Here is a 21527-nt window from a genome sequence, read left to right on the forward strand (position 1 = left end):
ATCCCTTGTAACTCTTTTTCTTTGCGATGTCACTCATGTCCATTCTATGTTAGGTGTGTGCACCATACACTGTTGCTGGAAGATTTTTTTCCCTAGCTGGTAGATGTTGGGTTACTGTGGTACCCCCTTGGAGTGGTGTTTTCACTGGTCCTAATATAGCCATCTGCCGACTTGCTCTCCCTATCCCAGGTCCTTTTTGCTGGCTACTCTGACAGAGGGGAAGGAAGGAAGGAGGGTATTGGAATGGACATGAACAACACATCTCAAAGAACAGTCACCAGCTGTAAGTAACCATTTTTTCTTCAAGTGATTGCTCATGTGCATTCCACGTTAGGTGAATACCAAAGGGGTGGTGGTGGGGTCAGAGATCTGGCCCAAATGGAGAACTGCTCTACCAATAGCATCATTATCTCTCTTTTGCTGAGTGATTGCATAGTGGGCTGCAAAGGTATGAATAGAGGACCAGGTTGCTGCCCTACAAATCTCCTGTGTGGGAACGTGAGCCAAGAAGGCGGTCATGGAAGCTTGCACCCTTGTGGAGTGAGCCCTAGTGGATGATGGGGGATCCCTGCCAGCTTATAGCATTCCTTAATACATGACACAATCCACGAAGAGTCTCTGAGATACAGGCTGTGCCTATATCCTGTCAGCAAGGGCCACAAACAGATGTTGTGACTTCCTGAAAGCCTATTTCTAGCTACATAAAAGGCTAAGGCCCTGCGTACGTTCCACACATGCAAGCTGCGCTCCTTAGCATTAGAGCGTGGTTCAGGGTAAAAGACTGGTAATATCCTGACCGACATGAAAAGAAGAGACTACCTTTGGTAGAAACTCCAGGGCTACGTCTACACTAGCCAAAAACTTCGAAATGGCCATGCAAATGGCCATTTCAAAGTTTACTAATGAAGCGCTGAAATACATATTTGGCGCCTTATTAGCATGCAGGTGGCCGCGCCACTTTGAAATTGATGCGGCTCGCCGTCGCGCAGCTTGTCCAGATGGGGCTCCTTCTCGAAAGGACCCCAGCTACTTCGAAGTCCCCTTATTCCCATCTGCTCATGGGAATAAGGGGACTTTGAAGTAGCCGGGGTCCTTTCGAAAAGGAGCCCCATCTGGATGAGCCGCGTCAATTTCGAAGTGCCGCGGCCACCTGCATGCTAATAAGGCGCCAAATATGTATTTCAGCGCTTCATTAGTAAACTTTGAAATGGCCATTTGCATGGTCATTTCTAAGTTTTGGCTAGTGTAGACACAGCCCAGGTGGGATTTCAGTCTAATCTTGCCCTTACGAAAGACTGTATAGGATGGCTCCACCATAAGAGTCCTAAGCTCAGACACCTTTGTGGCTGAAGTGATCACCACTAAGTGAAGTGATCACCACCTTGTATGAAAGATATAGGAGGGAACAGGTCGCTGAAGGCTTAGAAGATGGACCCACAAGCTTAGATAGTACTAGGTTAAGGTCCTATACAGGTAGTGGTTGTCTAACTGAAGGTGTAGCCCTTCTAAGGCCTTCAGAAATCTGTAGGACTGTAGGGTTAATGAAGACTGAGCAGCCCATCACTCCTGGGTGAAAAGCTGAGATAGCTGCTAAGTGTACCCTAATGGATGCGAATGACAATACTTCCTGACTGTGGTTCTGGTATAAGCATCACTGTTTGAACAGATGCCCCCAGTACTGGAAAAGTGACTTCTCCACATCCAGGTGGCTTGACCAATCATAGCCCTTGAAGGACTGGCAGAGGTGGTCTGCTATGACAGTCTGATTGCACAGTAAATAAGATACTTGGAAATGGATTGAGTGTTTTATGCAAACATCTCAGCGTTTCAGTGCTTCTTGGCAAAGGGGAGAGTAATGTGCATCCTCATTAGATACAATACATTACAGGCGACATGATGGCACTCACCAACAGGCAATTCCTCACCAGATGTGCCCAAGAGATCTCACACACCACTCAGATCACCCTCAGCTCCCTCACATGGATATGAAGGAACAGGTCTGACCAGGCCCAGGTGGCCTGGGTCCTGAGGTCTCCCATGTGGACTCCCCATCCTGTACCTGACACATCAGTCACCAACAACAGGGATGGCTGTGGAGGCCTAAACAGAACCCCAGCACTTATCAGTTGAGCATCCAGACACCAACACGAGGAGTCTGCTATTGACTGGGCAAGTGTCACTAACATGCCCACATCACCACATGTACGGGGGTGCACTGTTGCCAGACAAGACTGGAGAAGTCTGAGTCTGGCATACTGAACACAAAGGTGCATGGTGCCGGGTGCCCCAGCAGCTTCATGTGGCATCTGACAATGGTGATGGGAAACCTGATTGAGCCATTTATGATGCTGGACAGTGCTCGAAACCTCATGTCCAGCAGGGATGTCTGGGCCTGTGTTGAGTCTCACAGAGCTCCTACAAACTCTGTTTTCTGTACCGGTCTAGAGTGGACTTTGCCTCATTTATGAGCATCCACAGAATGGCAAAGATCTGTCTTACAAACAAGCGGCATTCTTGAACCTGGGCCTCTAAGCCATTCATCCAGGTATGGGAAACGTTGGGTATGGTGACTGTGGTGGAATGCAGCTATCACCTCAATGCACTCGGTAAAAGCCCTTGGGGCCTCTGAGACACTAAACTAAAAGACCATAAACTGGCAGTGCATGCCATTTACCATGAACCTGAGAAATTTTCTGTGTGGAGGGTAATGGCTTTGTGAAATGAGGCACTTTGTAAGTCACGGGTGGCAAACCCAGGTGCTGGATCCAGGGAAGGCATTATGAGATCCAGGGGAAAAAAAACATATGGAAGATGATTCTTTTTACAAACTTGTTCAGCTCTTGCAGATACAGAATAGGCCTGAGCCCACCCTGGGATTTCAGGATTAGGAAGCATCAGGAATAAAACCTCTGACCTCTGAACTCCTGAGGAACTTCCTCCATTGCCCCCAAAGGCAGGAGCGACTTCATCTCCTGCATAACATGCTCATGGAAAAGGGTCCCTGAAGAGGGACAGGGTGCTGTGTGAGAGCTGGACTGGCTGGTGTACCCGCTTTCTACTATGCATAGGACCCAGTGGTCAGATGTTCTTCATGACCAACCATGGTAGAAAGGGGAAAGCCTGAAACAAAAGCACGGGACAGGAAGGATCCAGCTGTGTAACTGATGTATCATCCTGGAATGCACGTTCAGAAGGCCTTCTTAGGACCTGAAGAAGGCTTTTGCTGGCAAGAAGCCCAAACAAGTTGCTGGGAGCACCTATGCCCATCTGCTCCTATACCCGTTGGGGTCTCGAGGCTGCTGCTGATATGGGCGGGAAGGAGGGCAGGGTGTGAAGTGCCTACATTGAGTGGCAAGCATGAGTAAGCCCAAGCACCTCAATGTCACCCTTGAGTCCTCGTGTCTGTGAAGCCTTCCGTCTGTCTTCTCTGAAAATAGAGAAGGGCCTTCAAAGGGAACGTCATGTATGGTTTGCTGGACCTCGGAAGGTAGGCCTGTTATACCCAAGGGACTGGCAGTGAATCACTATAGGGGCTCGTCTGCATACTTGACTCAATCTAATTCTTGATCTTCCCCCACACCCTTCCACTCTCTGATTTGCTCACCTTGATTACCTTTTTCTGATTTGTCCTCCTTGCTTACTGTTTTTGGTTCTCTGTGTCTTAAGTATTGAGTCTGTTCTGGTCTGGCTATGGTCTGAAGAAGTGGGTCTGTCCCACGAAAGCTCACCTAATAAACTATTTTGCTAGTCTTCAAAGTGCTACTTGACTGCTTTTTGTTTTGACAGTGTATAGACTAGCATGGCTTACTCTCCATTACTGAAACCTCAAGTCATGCTTCCCTTCTCATGGGGGTACCATAGGCCAAGACTCTTCTCTTGTATCACCGTCTGCTGCATCTAAAGCTGCTTGTATAGCTGCTCTAGACCTTAAATTTGTCGTCTTCCAGCAGAGCCGTGAATTCTGAACTGGAATCCTGTGGGAGCAGCTCCATAAACTTTGCCAGGGACAACAAATGTTGTAAGAGTACCTACTAACTAGAGCTTACTGGTTGGAGATATTAAGTTGTAGGACTCCAGTTGAACACATTTTTCTCCCACCCATATCCAAACATTCAGCATCTCATTTTTGAGGGAGCATCCCTTGGGGGATTGCTGGTGGGCATATATTTGCCACAGTCAGCACAGACTTTAAAGCCTTGTGACCTAGGTGTTCCCTGGTGCCGGGGATGCAAGGAACCCAGTGATTAACACTAAACACTAAGTAATCACTAATTAGAACTATCTACACAACAAAGACTACAAGAAGTCCTGTGGCATCTTATAGACTAACCGATATTTTGGAGCATAAGCTTTTGTGGGCAAAGACCCACTTCGTCAGATGCACCTGACAAAGCAGGTCTTTGCCCACGGAAGCTTATGCTCCAAAGTATCTGTTAGTCTATAAGGTGCCACAGGACCTCTCATTGTTTTGAAGATACAGACTAACTCGGCTACCTCTCTGATGCTACCAAAGACTAACAGCTAACACTACTAAAGCACTTGCAAGTACAAGGGCAGGGAGTTCCAGCAAACTGTCATTGGTGGTAAGAAGAAGAAACTGGGAGGGAGCGTGGTTTGGCAGTGCCTATATTGGGTACCATAAAGGCACCACTCCAGGAGGTGCCATGTTGACTTGACGGTTACCCGCTGAGGAAAAATCTTCCAGCAACCTTGCACATGCGTGTGCACATACCTAACATGGAAGGCACATGAACAATCACTCAAACAAGGACTATTAGCTGAGACACGTTTTTTGTCGAAGGTATCAGACTACTATTGTGCTTCCCTATCTACTGATATTCTTGCGTTGTAAATTAAGGATTTAACATGAAGCACAAAATGGAAATGGATTTTGCCCACGAAAGCTAATACATCTGTTCGTATCTAAGGTGTCACAGGAATGTCTGTTATAAGGTGGAGACAGAAACTCTGACCGTATCACCTGAACTAGTGTCTATTAAAATAGACTTCGGCCAATATTAACTTTTATGCTATAATGTACTAATTTTTGTTGTAAACTACACCGTATATTGTAAAAATTAGCAAAGGAATTCTCACAAATGAGTTCATATTAGTGTACAGTATTTATTACCTTCCCATTATTTATGGTCAACTTATTGATATGACAGTTTTGAAATAAACTTACACTTTAAATCTCCATGAAGACTATGGGCTTAATATTACAATATTGATTTGCCTTCTTAATACACATGCAATATTCATCATTAGAAGATACTGTACATTTTCCTTCACTTTACGTGTTCATAATAAAGAACAAGTTCCAAAGGTGGAAGAGAATAAGACAAAGAACTACCACATTTTAAGTGGTTCTTTGACCAAAAATGGATCAACTATATGTTAAGCCAATGTGTTTCCTTCTAATTTTGATTTACTTGTACTATACACTTTTGCAAAATATACAGCTGAAAAACTGGTACAATAATAGTGTCCTTTTAGTACAGGAAAATAAAGAAACAGAAAAGACAACAAGTTATAAAGGTTATATTTAAGAATACCACACTAATTCCAAGTGTTTCCAGCACAAAAAAGAAAGGACATGCACAGTATTTGAGTTAACAGAATATCCTCAGTAGTCCATGAGAGATTTGTCCGCATGCTGCATATTAACAGAAGAAAGTTCAAACCACAAGAAAAGAAACTGTCTCCAATTATCTCTTAGGTCTGTCTATGTCATCAATGGCTGCTAGCAGTTTCTGTCTTGCTTTTTTGTTGATGTGCGATCCCAGACAAACATTCACCAGATTAGTCAACTGCTTGGTGGAATATTCCTGGCCAAATAAAGCAAATCATTTTATATCCAATAGAATATAAATAACCAGACAAATATGCAGTTAAATAAAAAAACTGGGATAAAAAACACACACACCCCCACCCACCCAAGTCAGGTCTGGACAATATTCATGTGGTTGTAAACAAACCAGTTACTGTTTTGCTACATGGCAGATTATAATGGAAAATGCTTACAGTTTAAAAGCATGTTGGACAGAAAGTAATTCTGTGAATATTTAAACATCTTAAGCCACTTAAAATGTATTTTCCATTCCTTTGAAAAAATATGCTAACTGGATAAACCTTTAATACAACTGCAAAATTTTTCTAAAGAAACAGTGACTAACAAAATAATGACCTGTTTCTTTTGACTTCTCACTTCCACTTGGCTTTTATTTAATACTTTTAGTCAGAGGATTTTCAACATGAGCTTTACTGGATGATGAACAAATTATTAAAAAAACATTATAAACATTTTAGTAGAATTCTTAACACCTGCAAAAATATTAGATTTGCCAGCATTCCCTTTCATTTTGATTAAAAGAAACTTCAAAAGGTAAACTCCACCAGCAAATACAAATGAGAATTATTTAGCTTACTCTATCTCATAGGGCAAGATACAATGAGGCAAAAGCATTGCTTTCATCCAAGTAAGGCATACTTTTGGATTTAAAGTAATCCTGAAACATAGATTCAATGTATCATTTCAAAAGACTTTTCATCCCAACAGTGTGTGGCTCCAAACAGTACTATTATTGATTATTTAGACTGCAGAAGCACCCAGTGTGTGCTAGACGCTATCAAAACGCAGATGAAGAAATAGCTAAGATAGTACATTTGGATTCTGGCCCAGCATTTCAGATAAAGGGGGTAGGGAAGATGTTTTCCTGTCCCCCTTTTTTTGGTTTATATTTTAGTTTTAAAGTTTATTTGTGGACACGGAGAAACTATAGTTTATAAACATTCAGTTTGGATGATTAATCGGTGCACTTTTATGGTCCTTGAAACTTCTCAGATGTCTTAAACTTTATTAAGGGATGGAGGCAAACAGTGGGATGGAACCTTCCACAAAAATGGCCATTCAGCTTCCATTCATCTCCAGAGTTCCAAGGGCAGAACACAACGGACTTCATTGCATATTATTACCCATTTTGCTTCTCCAGCTCACAGCTATTTAACTGCTATTCTGGTGTGTGAACTATGGGAACTAACTCAATAAGTCCCAATATCTCAAATTCTTTTCTGCGTACCTCATGAATGTGGACTGTGGAAGATTTTTCCAATTTTTTCAGCCAACATACGGCGACTTTTCTTGTCCTTGGGTCATACCACCATACCAGCTTCCCTCCCTCAGAATACAGCGCTGTCTGTACTCATGAGGCTGGAATGGGCAGGCAGTAATTGACTGAAACACTCCCATTGGTGATCATGCTGAGAAAGGATTCTGGTCTCTCACTGATGAGTTTGTTTGGCTCATTAACTCACTTGGAAGTAAGAATGGCTCTTAGAAGGGGTGGCATTTGTACAATATTTCAGAAAGAGCTCCAACAAGCTTAAAAGCACGCACTGTTATATCACTGGCCTGAGAAAAGCACACTCGCATTCAAATGTCATCATGTACCGTATCAGCTGGAGGAATTCTGAAGAAATGTTGGACTTTCATAGTGTGTGAAGAAGCAGCAAATGAGAAGTTCTAATAGATCAACCCAGCTGGCACCCCTGCCAGTGCTGGTTTACCCTTCAGCATGCCACTGTTGGTGTATTGTCCAGTTTGGTCATAAATGCTCCAAATGGAGGAGAAATGTTCAGTCCTTCCCAATACAACTCTTAGAATTGTCAGGAACATTATTCTGGTATTCAGTTTAACTCTTCCCTTTCTAATTGTATCCTCTTATCTCCCTGTGTACATCCTTATACCTTTCTACGCATTTCCTCCCTTGCTTTCTGTTTGGACACCCCTGAAATATTTTAGACTTATGCTGCCCCTATTTAGCTCACCAATCACATTTCATTATTTAAATGCTTCCTATGCGGCCCCTCCAGCCCTCTTGTTCAATCAATAGTCTGCTGCAACTGGCCAGGGAGTACTGCTGTCAAAGTAGGAGACTCAAAGGCAAAGGAAAGACACTCTACTGGGTGGCCATTATATCCCAGCCACACGAACACAGGGGCTAAGTCTACACTAGAAGCATTTGGCGACAGACGTTACTGTCAACAGGGTAATCTTGACAGAACCTCTGTCAACAGATTGCATCTACACACAACTTGCCCTGTCGACAGAGAACTGCCCGACTGCACTGTCCTCTGGTGCCAGAAAGCAGAATGGCAGCTCTGCAAAGAGGGCTGCTCGGCAACCAGAAGGCACCTCTATTGACAGAGGTGTCTATACTGCACTTCTGTCGACTGTTATGCCTCAAGTTTTTGAGGGATAATATTGTCGAGGCAAATGCAGAGTTCTGTCCAGACTGTTGACAGAATGCTTTAAGTGTGCAGTCACTCCCTGAGTTAAGTTGACAGAAGGCCCCTTCTGTTGACAAAACTCTGTAGTGTAGGTCCAGCCTAGTGGTGATGTGGACACCCTGTACACCACTCTCTCCAGTCTTCAGCAGGGAAAGGTGAGCACCGAGTTCGTGTGGTGGAGACTGTCAATGTTTCCTTAAGGTTGACAGGGGGCTATAATTTTTAAAAAGGCTCCTGTGAGACCTTTCTTCAGGAATCCAACGCCTAATGTTGACAAGTTTGCTAGCTACTGACTGACCTATTTCTAACCCCAGGTATCTGTAAAAATTACTGAGCAGGCGACGGTGAAACAATTCACGCAGCTTGTGGCACCCTCAAATGCCCTTGACACAGGTACATTAGATTTAGACCTGGGTGTGGGATAGGAACCACAGTAGTAGTAGTATTATCTGGTCTTCTCTGCCTAACAATGGATATAGAGAAAATGTCTATACACACATTCAAACTTAACCATGGGAGTAATTAATTAGAAGGGTTCTTTAATGTGCCTGAGGACTGCTTGCCTGAGCAGTTCTTACCTCTCTGCTCCCCACTTTCGGTCCTATCTAGACTTCAGTTTTTTAGTTAACACCTGCAGAATTCTAAGGAGCCAGTGTGGCCTCCCTCCACGCCAGAGGGGGCAGAGCCACTCTCTCTGCCAGGGTGGGTGGAGGCAGACCAAGCTTACTCCACCACCTGGCAATGGAGGGTGGAGCAGGAACTATAAAAGGCAGGGCCTCTAGCTCAGTTGAGGCAGCACCAGGGAAGGGCCAGACACAGGCTTCTTCAGGCGGAATGTGCCACCAAACCAGGGAAGGAGACAGATGTGCCCTGTTTGCTGCTGCCCACCGATCCCGCTGCCAAGCCAGGCACTGCCCTGGACCTGGAAAGGCCAGAGGCAGAGGAGAAGTTGGAGGGACTGCCAGTGGCTGAATACCTGGATGAAATGGAGGAGCCAGAGTTGGTGGGGTTACCGGTGGCTGAGTAACTTACTGAGTAACCTCCCGACAAACCTACTGAGCCCAACCTGGAGCTTGGGTAGTAAGCAGCCCAGAGGATTTAAAGTGAAGATTTTGTGGCTTAACAGATGTCAGTGTGTTGCAGGAGGATTCCTACTGACCTGGTGGTGGGACATTGCACCACTATTAGGGCTCAGGGCTGTAACACTGTGGAGTCTGAGGAGCCTATGTTCCCCTAGCCCCTGCCACCCCACCCCAAAGATGCAGCCTCCCACCATAGGCCCCGTGGCCAGTGCTTGCCAGCATTCCCCTGACAGACAGGTGTGCTGTTGACTCTTGCTGCCATTCCTTTATCTGGGGAGTTGAGCTCCAGTCTTGTTGCTGACCTTCCTCTGTTGTTCTGACCCAGTTTTACACCTCCCTTGGCTAATCCCAGCTCCCCTGGGGAGGTGAGACCTCAGCCACCCAGTGAGGCAGTGGCCCCTCCGCTGGCAGGGACTTGACTAGCCAACTGAGCCATTACCCAGGATACATATTCCCCACAGTATTTGGAGAGCAGAGATCTGAGGGCATGAAGTGATTCCATTATTATTATGCTTGTTGTGGAGGGCTTTAATTCTTACATCCGGCTGATAAATGTGTACATTTACTGGTAGGATGGTCTAAGCAATCAATTTGTACAATAAATATATTAGGTAAGAGGACTGACAAGGTGTCACAGCCACTAGTTCATGTATGCTAAATCTAACTAAACAACACAACAAGTAATAAGTATGCAATGCTGCTAAGGTGTCTGCAACTGGTGACATTTTGTTCTGCTTCTTTATGTTACTGGACTCTGGGCAGTTGGTTGACTCACCCAGTCTTCCCAGCATCAGATCGTGAATAAGGGCAAGGTGTTGGCTGTTAATTTTGTTAACATTAGGCATATACAATAACCACCCTCACATTAGTGTCCCACTGCGCACAAAAATGTATTAACTGGACAGGCCATGCTTTAAAGAGCTTAAAACAGAGGCTAATGAGAACATGCAAGATAGACATGAAACTACCAAATGGGAAGGGGGAGGAAAGGCAAAGGATGAATTAACAGTGATCAAGCCCATATTTGCATCAACTGTGTGCACCATAAAGCTCACAACCTGCTAGACTATCACCAGTGCAACAGTGGGATTCAGCGGCTATTCCAGCAAAAAGCAGTCATGAGGAAGGAGCTGGATGATGATAAAATGGACCGATGGGATTTTTCTCTGGCTACTCTGGTGCAAAACAGCAAGGATTAACAACTCTTCACTTAATCAGCTAGATATTTTCTTGGTACACACTATTACAAAATGTGCCTGGAGCTTCCATATTTTCTACCTGCAGATATGTATTTATATGCAAGAAGTCTTATGATGAAAAATTATGATTCCTGGGGTACAAGAGAGACTGAAGCATGTTTGGTAATCCATGTGTGCAATGTAAAAAATAAGTACACGCACCAGCCTTGAGCCTATTACACATACACAGGGTAATGTTATCGATGTGATATCTTCAACCATAAAAACAAATTTCTTGATAAAAAAAACAAAATTCAACTCTTACCCGGTGCTCCTTGATCCAGCGCTCCATGTCATTTTCAGTCAGGTAGTAAGCTTTTATGTAGGTCTCCACATATTCCTTATCTGGAATGGGCCTAATGTCTGTTAGCTTTTCTAGCTTCATTAAAAACTGTTGGAAGTCCAGCTGCATCAGGGCACGCCCTTCATTGCTACACTTCTTGACATTTGCATAACTAAAACAGGTAACAAGTGAAGAGAAATTACTAAAAGGAAGGGCACAATATCGAGGCCTTAAAACCATAAGGCTGTGGCCACACTTGGCCAAAACTTTGAAATGGCCATACAAATGGCCATTTTGAAGATTACTAATGAGGCACGGAACTGAATATTCAGCGCCATATTAGCATTAGGACACTTCCGGCCATGGCGCTTCAAAAGCGCCGCTTTCAAACACTCAAGGCTCGGTGTGGCTACATAGGGGTCATTTTCAAAAGGATCCTGCACCTTTCAAAATCCCCTTATTCCCCTCAGTTGAGAGGAATAAGGGGATTTTGAAAGGTGCGGGATCCTTTCAAAAAGGACCCCCGCGTAGCTGTGCCGAGCCACGAGCATTCGAAAGTGGCGCTTTCGAAGCGCTGTGGCCGGAAGTGTCCAAATGCTAATGAGGTACTGAACATTCAATTCAGCACCTCATTAATAATCTTCAAAATGTCCATTTCGAAGTTTTGGCCAAGTGTGGCCACAACCTTAGTGTGTGTACAATTTTGGTTCTGACCTGATTGCTAAAATTCACTTCCTTGGACTCCCAGGTGCAAAATTATTTTCACTGTTTGTTTTGTATTATTACCACAGCACCTAGGAGCTCCACTTCGGGATCACTGTTCTATACAGACAGAACAAAAAGGTAGTTGCTGCTCCAAAGAGTATATAGTCTAAATATGAGACAATATACAACAGGTGGGTACAGACACAAAAAGTGGAGCACCAAGAAACAATGAAACAGCATTGTTAATCATGACAGGCACTGGTCTCAGCACATGAACAGTCAAACTGTTAGCAAAAAAAAAAGTTTTAAGGAGAAATTTGAGGAGGATAATGCTGTAGCTTCACAGGTATTTACAGAGAGCTCCTCCCAAGTGTGAAGGGCAGCCTGGGATGAGAGTGGGTGCAAAGGAGATCTGGAGATGGGTTGGAAGATGTCATTGGGGCAAGTGGAGGGTAGTAGTAGGAGACCACGCAGGAAACTTTTACACACGACAGGGATAAGGGTGGAGTGTGTTGTAGGAGAGGAATTGGGGGGGGGAAAGGAAGGAATGAGAAGATCTTAAAACTTCTGTCTGTTTTCTTTTGGAAGAAATCAGTGAGGCCCAATGCAGAAAGAGAAATAGAGGAGGGAGGAGGAGGGAACAATTTAAAGAGTGAATCAAAAGTGACAAAAAAGCAGCTGTGGTGTGGTGTGGCGTGTGGGTGTGAAATTCAAATAACCGGGACAAATAAAGTTCCTTAGCAAGGAACATGGTGAAACTGAAGGATGAAAGAATATATTTGTAGTGGAAGAAATCAGCCTGGTTACAGGATTTCTGCAAGGGATACTTGGCAACAGGATAGCATGAAAGTGGATACTAGGGTAGATCTAGGGCTGGGGTTTGGCTGGGAAGACAGGTTATGGGGGGAGGGCAGAAAAACAGAGAGAATCAAGTCACATTGACAGAATAAGGGGGGAAAAGGGCTGGAAGGAGAGGACAAAAAAATAAGCCATCACCAGTGCTGATGGACTGGAGTCAGGGAAAGGCTGACTGAGAATGCATGATGGTGAGGCTGATGGGCAATGCTGAAAGAGGCCATGTGACAGCATGAAAAGGGATGGGCGATGTCAAGTGATGGCCTTTTGGTGAATGGGGGAGTGTAACCAGGGCTGCAGACTAAATGAGGAGGTGCATGTGAGGAGAAGTGCAGCTTCCGGGTCTGGCAGGTCTTAACATGGAGTCACAGAGGATCAATATTCTAAGAAGGGTGGCCCCATTAGTCTGCAGCATCACAAGAAACAAGCTGTTCTGTAGCATCTTAAAAACTAAGAGATTAATTAATTAGGCAATGAGCATTCATGGGTAAGACCTACTTCTTCAGATTTGGAGAGGAGAATAAGAATCTAGGATTTATATAGAAGAGAATGGGGAAAGGGAAGGAGGAAGGAAAAAAAGGTGGGGGAAGTCACCTATCATTAATAAGACCCATGGAAGAAGTAAATTAAGTGGAATGAGTGCCATTCCTGCAAATAGCAAAAGGTGGGGAAACTGTCTTTGTAATGCATAAGGTAATTGAGATCTCTGTTAAGCCCTGTATCACATGTATCAAACTTGCAAATGAATTCCAAGAGACTGCAAACAGGAAGAGCACGAGGTACTGAAATCAGAAAAGAAGATTGATGGGGAGAAGTTGGGTGAGCACTAGTATGTGCCTGGCAGCAGCATGGAGATGAGTTGGATGCAGGGGTGCTCAAAAGGGGAGAAAGATGATTGAAGAGGAAAGGAAGGATTGGAAGCAGCACAAATGGGAATGTTGAAGGCCAACACAGTTTCATTTGGCGTAAGGAGTGGCCTCTTCAACAGATGTCAGTAACTGGCACATGTTTGTATACCCCTATAACTGTTAATGTATTTTAAAGCCCAATCATATAATGAACTCCCTGAAGGTGAGTTCCTGTGCAGACACAGAGCCTTGCGTCCATCAATGAAGCTATAACTTTCAAGTACAGGAGTCCAAAGTAGAGTTCACTGCTTTATAGAAACATTATGCAAACATTGCCATAACAAAATATTTACAGAAGACAAACTTTACAGAGGCTTTAATGAACCACTTACCCTTCTACAATAGTTCTATTGGCTAGTCGTATACAATGCTCCCAAAGAATATTTGACACTGGCAATGGAATACGGACTCTTTTGGACACCTCATTCAACCTTCTGTTAAACTGTTCAAATTCCTGGTCAAAGGCAAAATAACCAATTATTCTAGGAGCACAAAAGAATGATTACACTGTATATTTATGTAGCAGGGAGGAAAAGATGCAAAGAGATGAACCAGAAAAGGTGAATGAGAGAGAACATAACCAATTCTGCTTATTTCATTCTCTCTACCAAAATTCCCTGTGTAGTTTTATTTCTTAATTTGTTTGCATTTGTAAAAAGTGATCATTAAAAGCCCTGGAACAAAGTCCTGTATTTAACCTCAGAAGGAAGATAGTATGAGCAGCACCAATGCATGCTTTTCACTGCCCTACCACATCAAGGCTTTCTAGATGAGAGACTGAAATACCCACAACTGGTATTTGGCTAGGACAAAGAGCTAACAGCATTTCCACAAGAGTTTAGGCACCAAAAACATCTTTCCCTTAAATGGCAAAATATCTCTTATCAGAGAAGCAGTGATGCCTATTTTTTCCATTCTGGTGAAACACCAGAGGGTAAAAAAAATCAACTTTTAACTAACGAGCTGGGTGGAGCCGTCTGCAAAAACTGTTGGTTATTACCTGCAAAGCATTGTTTATATCAGATACTCAATGTCAGTGCTCAATGTAAGATGACAGCCAGTAAAGGTAGCAAAGAGTTCTGTCTTACCAACTAAATAATCATCCAGAAACTAGAGTATGAACTATATTTAGTTACATAACGTAGAGGCCAAAAAATGGAATCAAACTGCTTTTGCTTTTGTTGTGAGACTCAAATACATTAGAAGTTCTTTGATTCACGGAAGCTACTCCACTCCTGAAACATAAGGAGAAATATTCCCTTCAAAGGGCCCAGGTAAAAACAAGACCATAACAAAGGCAATCTGCAAAGATTGACAATCTTCTTTCACTGGTATATTCTTACTCACACCTTCTACTGCTTTCCAGTTAATGGATAAAGTATAGAGATGTCTGTGACAACACACCCAGTCTCATTTTTTATAATATATATACTACATTTCACTATTCACTGGATAAAAAGGAAGCCTTCCAACTTCTTTAACAGAGAAATGCTGCTGCCATTAACACTGTAATTACTCTCTTAAGACTGTCACATAATTTAAAAAACTATTGGTGTGAATATATACTTAAAACAAAGTGTAAGCTGTCCTGTGCTGTATGTAGGAGGAATTCCTTCTGAGCACTAGCATTAGCTTATATGTAATAAAGATCTTTGGGAAATGGGACATCTTAATTGCCTATCAGCTTTCAAAAGGAAACTAGATGCCTAATTGCTTTAGGTGCCTTTTAAAATCCAGCCTATATCTTTATATTAGTACCTATAAGTACATTTTCTTGCCCTGTCTCCAGAGAACCAAGAACAGCTTATAACAGGATTATATGGCTGCGTCTACACGTGCACGCTACTTCGAAGTAGCGGCAGTAACTTCGAAATAGCGCCCGTCACGTCTACACGTGTTGGGCGCTATTTCGAAGTTGAAATCGACGTTAGGCGGCGAGACGTCGAAGTCGCTAACCCCATGAGCGGATGGGAATAGCGCCCTACTTCGACGTTCAACATCGAAGTAGGGACGTGTAGACGATCCGCGTCCCGCAACATCGAAATAGCGGGGTCCTCCATGGCGGCCATCAGCTGGGGGGTTGAGAGATACTCTCTGTCCAGCCCTTGCGGGGCTCTGTGGTCACCGTGGGCAGCAGCCCTTAGCCCAGGGCTTCTGGCTGCTGCTGCTGCAGCTGGGGGTCCGTGCTGCATATACAGGGTCTGCAACTAGTTGTTGGCTCTGTGTATCTTGCACTGTTTAATGAAAGTGTGTCTGGGAGGGGCCCTTTAAGGGAGCGACTTGCTGTTGAGTCCGCCCCGTGACCCTGTCTGCAGCTGTGCCTGGCTCCCTTATTTCGATGTGTGCTACTTTGGCGTGTAGACGTTCCCTCGCTGTGCCTATTTCGATGTTGGGCTGAGCAACGTCGAAGTTGAACATCGACGTTGCCAGCCCTGGAGGACGTGTAGACGTTATTCATCGAAATAGCCTATTTCGATGTCGCAACATCGAAATAAGCTATTTCGAAGTTGGGTGCACGTGTAGACGTAGCCTATAGGATTACTTGCAGGACTCGTTTGCCACACAGGACTTAAGGTAAATGTCTGACGACATAACCCTTTAAAAGAATATGTAATATGCTAGAAAAATATTTACCTTTAAAAGAGCATCAACATATATATTGTGTTGTGACATGATCTCTTTCACATCCCATTTCACATTAGCCATCAGAAGCAGCATCTGTTCATAATCAATAGCTTTAGCAGCTACGATCCAGTAAATTGGTTTGCGTAGTTCACTGGCAGTTGACACAGTCTGCGAGAGAAATTAAACAGGATTTGGTGCATCAGAACTTCTTGCTAAAAAAAAAAACGTAACGTCTGACAACACCGTGCAATAGAGTACAAATTAGGAAACCTTGGTTTAAAAGTTGACTAGTGAATGACTGAATCCTGACCTGAGAGTAGAATTGCTGGAGAAAGGGTTTCTTGGCTGCAGGCATCACAGCATCAAGATGTGACTGAAGGAACTCAAACTGCTCAGCCAAAAATACCCTAAGAAAGCACATAAAATTAATTCTGAGGAGAATACAACATTTAAGTGTCATCTACTTTTCATTTATTTGCAGCAAATGGTCTTGGGAGTTATCCAGACATAAAAGCTTCTTTGAAAGCTTTTTGCTTTAAAAGATTTTTTTTCTCATTTTATATCAGTCTGTCAGAACTCCTAACTCAGCATTTTATTCTTTTGTTTTTTTCCATTCCCATGTGATTCATGATAGGTCATTCATAAACAGCCTAATCCAAAGATAACTAAAGTCAATGGAAAGATTTCCAATAACTTCAGTGCTTTGGGTAAAGCCAAAATTCTTGCTAATTATTTCAGAATTGAAAAATGCACTCTCCATCTCCCAACCAAACAGAAAAAAATAAAAATCTATACTTCAAAAAGGCAAGCACACTGATATTTTAATCGTATTTGCAGTAAATTAGTTAACTCAAACACCTCTTTCACACTTTCTGCAAAAGGCTATCAGCATGCTGCATCATCACTAATATAGTCAAAACAGTCATGTTTCCAACATTATTAAAATTCCACTGGAAAAACTGTTTACTAGCAGTCTTTAATTTTCAAAGCTAAACGTGAAGAAATGAATGTTCTTCTGTTTGGAAAATCTTTGTATTTTAAGCTTATTTGCCCCCTAAAATATTCATGTGAAGAAAAATCCCCAGTGCAACACTTTTCTAGCTTTGTCTTGCTAATTTTTAAAAGAGCTATTAACATTCTGAGGTAGTAGTTCAGACTTCATAAAGGTCATAAAAACTTATTTAAATCAAAATTGTGTTCAGAAAAAAATTTCACTGCTGCATTCAAACTGATAGATGTGAGATATTAATTTAGATACAATAACATGATTTTAGCCACGTGTACATCTATATGACTGTTTTCACACAAACAATTTAATTTCAAGGATTCTCTCTACTTTTTCACTGAAAACACCATTGTTATTAATTATTAAAATATATGCCTGAATCCTGAAATAACTATATTATGTATGTGTACTAGCATGCCACATTTACAACTTTAAAGGTATACTGGCAGGTCAAAAATCTTCCACAGAAACAGGCTTTAGTAGGGGAAAAAACGCTTTTCCCCTTTTTTCTTCTCATTTCCATTGCACATATTTTTAATCCAACAAAAATAAACAAGCCTTCTTACTGCGTGCAATACAAGTGCTACAGCATTTTGCTAACATATAAGAAAACAACAGCTGACCAACCAGCCAACCCACCCACCCACCCCAAAAAACAACATAAAATCCTGAATAACTTATTTTCATTGACAAGGCTGAGATGAATGCAGAAAGTAAACAAAACCAGTAAAAATAGTGAACAGTTAATTTGCATCTAAATTTTGTTTTCATGTAAAATATTGCTAGGAGAAACAGGAATAATTTTTTTCATATTTCTTACCCCACTCTGAAATTCTCATCAATCACTTCAACTATAAATAAATCACTTCACTGAAGTATGTGATTATCTCTTTTTAATTAGCAAAATTCTTCCATGCACAATGTAAACATCCCAAATTTAAGTGAGCAACAATTTGAGTCTTGCATTCCATTTTACTACAATGCAAAAACTTTCACTTAAGATTTTATATGAATAACACAGATTCAACTGTTCCATTATTTTTTAAATAAAGATGGAATCTCACTATATATATCTTCCCCAGTTACACTACAAATTATTTGGGTTGTAGCAGAAATCACAGATTTTCAGTATAGGAAACTGAGGCATTTCAGACTAGATGATCTTATTGATTCCTTCAGGTGTTAACATTCATTAATCGATTTCCTTCTCCTTTATTTGGAAACAAAACAAAACAATTTATCGTGCTGTCTGACTTTAAGATGGATCTCTCAAAAGACAGAGAGTGACCATAATTATTTAAACACCTCATGGACTTCCAGTGGCTTTAAAAACTGGTTTACAGTAAATAACTTACAAGGATTCCGTGGCTACCACTCTCTCCGCCAAACCATACAGAGTATTGCCCGATGCTAAAACTACCAGATGACTGAGGTGTGGGCTTGGCACTTTCTCCTTTCTGTCTTCAGCGGCTGTGAGGGAGCCAGTGGTATCAGCAGAGACCTCCTAAAACAAAATGTGAAAGACTTGAAAAACTAATCATTTGTAAAATATGAAATTTCAGCATTAAACTAGAGTACAATTAAATTTGACAGCTAATTGTCTTGAGGAATAGGTGGTAGGCTATAAAGCTTCTCAGTTCTAGGTTGCAAGTAAAATCGAGTCCAGGGCCATGGTGACCATACCATTAGACTTTATTTAGTATCCCAGATGAAATGACTTGTCTCAGTTCAGTTCCTAGTGGACAGATACAATACATGTGGCAGTTTATCCATATACACTTTAAATTAACTGGATAGAGAGTCAACCATCTTCTCAACCCTACAGACCATCTGACTTTAGAAACAAGCTGGAAAAACACAGAGAAGTTGACATGGCTGCTGCCTGTGCTGTCCCTGTTTTGTCAACAATGAGGGACTCTTCTAGGCTGTGGTTTTCCCCTGTCACAAAATTTAAAATAATTGAAAATTATATTTTTAAAGTAACTCTGACCTTGTTTTGTAGTAATTCCCACCCTGCAGAAGTCTCACTTACATATTACTTATGTGGAAAAGCAGAGGAAAATATTTTGTTCATATAAATATCTGTTTATATATTTGTTTATATATTTTGTTCATATAAAATCTGTTACTCTATAAGGTGCCACAGGACTTCTCATTGTTTTTGCGGATACAGACCAACATGGCTACCCCTCTGATAAAGAAAATGGTAAAGTAAGCCTACTAGTGATTACTGTGTTCACGCCCCTCAAAGCAACTTCTTTTCTCCCTGTAACAGGAATTCTCACATTGTGGTTGGTGGACCACAAAACGGTCTGTTAGTTCCCCCTGGGTAGCTGCGCCTGAGAGAATGAAGGGCTGTCCAGCTAATTAGTATCTCGCAAGGATGCCTCCACTAAATTAGGTGCCTGACCCTAGACTCTCTCATGTAAGGTGAGGTGGTGGCCTTGGGGATCAATAGGTATACGTGGGAAGAGACAGTGGGGTGAGGTGGGAGAAACAGGTGGTAGTGGGGGGGGCAGTGGGTTGACAAGAGAGTGGGGTGGAATTTGGGACGTGCAGGCCTGTGGTAACCAGAGAAAGAGGGTGACTCTCCAGAGCTGTGGTGGCAGAGGAGAGAGACAATTCACTCCCCGCCTTCTAAACCTCAGCTCTGGGACTGCTGTGTTGGGGGAAAAAGTCCCTTAATTATATTAATGATATTAAATAAATATTAAATACATAAAATTAATTATACTAAAATAAAAGAGTTGTGCACCTCTATTTGTAGAACAAAGTGCAATAATTAAGGTAGTTTATATAGTGCTTTTATCCAAAGCACTTTACAATAGACATTTAACAGTACAAACAACATTTAGAAAGATCATTAAGTGGCCCGCAGAGACCCTCAGCAAATGTCAAGTCCCACAAAAATAAAAAAGTTTGCAAGCCACTGCCCTATAAGGACAGTAAAAATGTAAAAGAAGCAGCCAGCCAGCCTTCGGGACATATATTTAGGTGCCATAAAAATCAGACAGGACAATCTGTACCAGGACTTTCTATGCTATAGTGCAGTTGAAGCTAATGTTTCCCTGTGTATTATGCTCTGCTGAATCTGTCATGATAAATACTAAGCACGTGTTAAGTCAACCACCTATTTACAGCAAACTCTTTCACATAAGGCATTCTAGTATCCAAAACTTTCAAATAATTAGCATTTTAACCATATGTAAATTTTAGTTACATTTTCCGAAGGTACAGTATAGTGAAATTAAATACAAATAAATACAGTGTAAGTTTACAGTGTACATTACTACTGCTGTTGGTAAATAAAGTACTCTCCATAAATTTCTGTTTAATATATAATCTTGTTTTTCTTTAGTTTATGTATTGCTAATTGTACCTCTCTATTATCCAGAATATTAGAATATCCGGCAACCTCCTGATCCCGCGACGGCTGGATATGAGTTTACTGTATATTGGTTAAAAATGAACCACTGTTTATTACCGGAAACATTCTTTCATGGGCTTGACAAACCTCATCCCTATAATTCTCAACCTGGTAATTCTTAACACAGGTCTTTAAAAAGTGACAATGATCCAAAAGGACACTGAAATTAACAAAGGCAAAGGAGCTTGAAATGATGTGGGATTTATTCCTTTAATAAGAGTTTTCCATTACTTGGAGCTGTGATTTCCATGGTCAGTCAATTATTGTAATAAAAAGTATCGACAGCATGTTTGTGTGGTGTGGAAATAAACTTCGGTTAAAGCTGGAGAAGATTCTTCAAAGAGGTATGGCAACACATACTGCCCTATATAGAGTAGTTCTCCTCCCAAGATGTTGGCATGCCTTTTATGTTACACCTTTCAAAATTAGAACAAACAACACATGTTCCACAGCAGCAGCTCACAATAAGACCAGAGTTAAATGTTTGTCTTCAGAAGGAAGATCAGGCCCAACAGAAACAGTGTCACAGTTCAGGGCAACTGTACCTGTATTTTTCCCCCTCGCTGGTCCACTAAAGGAACACAACACTATGCTTCCAACTGTCACTGCTCTTGGGCAAAGACCAAAGAAATTGCAGAAAATCACCCTGTTATAATTAGTATTTCAGTTTACCAGTTAACGTAAGTAATCAATGTCAGTATGATAACATTGATTATTAAATATTTACACTATGGCAGTACACAGAAGCTGTAAGAGAGATGCAGTCTGCACCAAAGAGTTTAAGTCTAATAGAAACCAGCGAAGACAAAGAATTTGGGATATGGATACAACACAAAACCTATGACACATTGCAGATTCATGGAATACCTTTCAGGCCATTATATCAATTTTATAAACGTTATCTGTATCTGTATGGGGAGGGTTTTATGTTAGCTTAGTGGTCGTTTCCAGGAGTTTCCAAGGGGAATCAAAATCACTTCTGGGAGAGGGCTGTGGAGGAGGGAAGAGAAGAATTGAAATACAAATCTGTAGGCAGGGAAGTCTGAGGAATCCTCACCTCCACAGGGGAAATTATATATTCTGATTTGATAAACTGGTTAAAGAGGGCT

The 21527-nt window shown here is 42.0% G+C and overlaps 1 protein-coding gene across 3 annotated transcripts in view; it reads right to left on the minus strand.

Annotated features, from left to right (window-relative positions):
* Positions 1-5114: 5114 nt before the first annotated feature.
* VPS50 (VPS50 subunit of EARP/GARPII complex) overlaps positions 5115-21527 on the minus strand; it is a 184277-nt gene continuing 167864 nt past the window's right edge. For all 3 annotated transcript variants that reach the window (XM_074984736.1, XM_074984735.1, XM_074984734.1), the window contains exons 23-28: positions 18347-18495; positions 16296-16392; positions 15995-16153; positions 13693-13814; positions 10875-11064; positions 5115-5828 (exon numbers count right to left, since the gene is read on the minus strand). In XM_074984736.1, the coding sequence (XP_074840837.1) occupies positions 5709-5828; positions 10875-11064; positions 13693-13814; positions 15995-16153; positions 16296-16392; positions 18347-18495 (837 nt within the window). In that variant the 3' untranslated portion in view covers positions 5115-5708. The remainder of the gene's footprint in view (positions 5829-10874; positions 11065-13692; positions 13815-15994; positions 16154-16295; positions 16393-18346; positions 18496-21527) is intronic.

This window comes from Carettochelys insculpta, chromosome 2 (genome assembly GCF_033958435.1).
Source record: "Carettochelys insculpta isolate YL-2023 chromosome 2, ASM3395843v1, whole genome shotgun sequence".
In the NCBI taxonomy this organism is placed as follows: Eukaryota; Metazoa; Chordata; order Testudines; family Carettochelyidae; genus Carettochelys; species Carettochelys insculpta.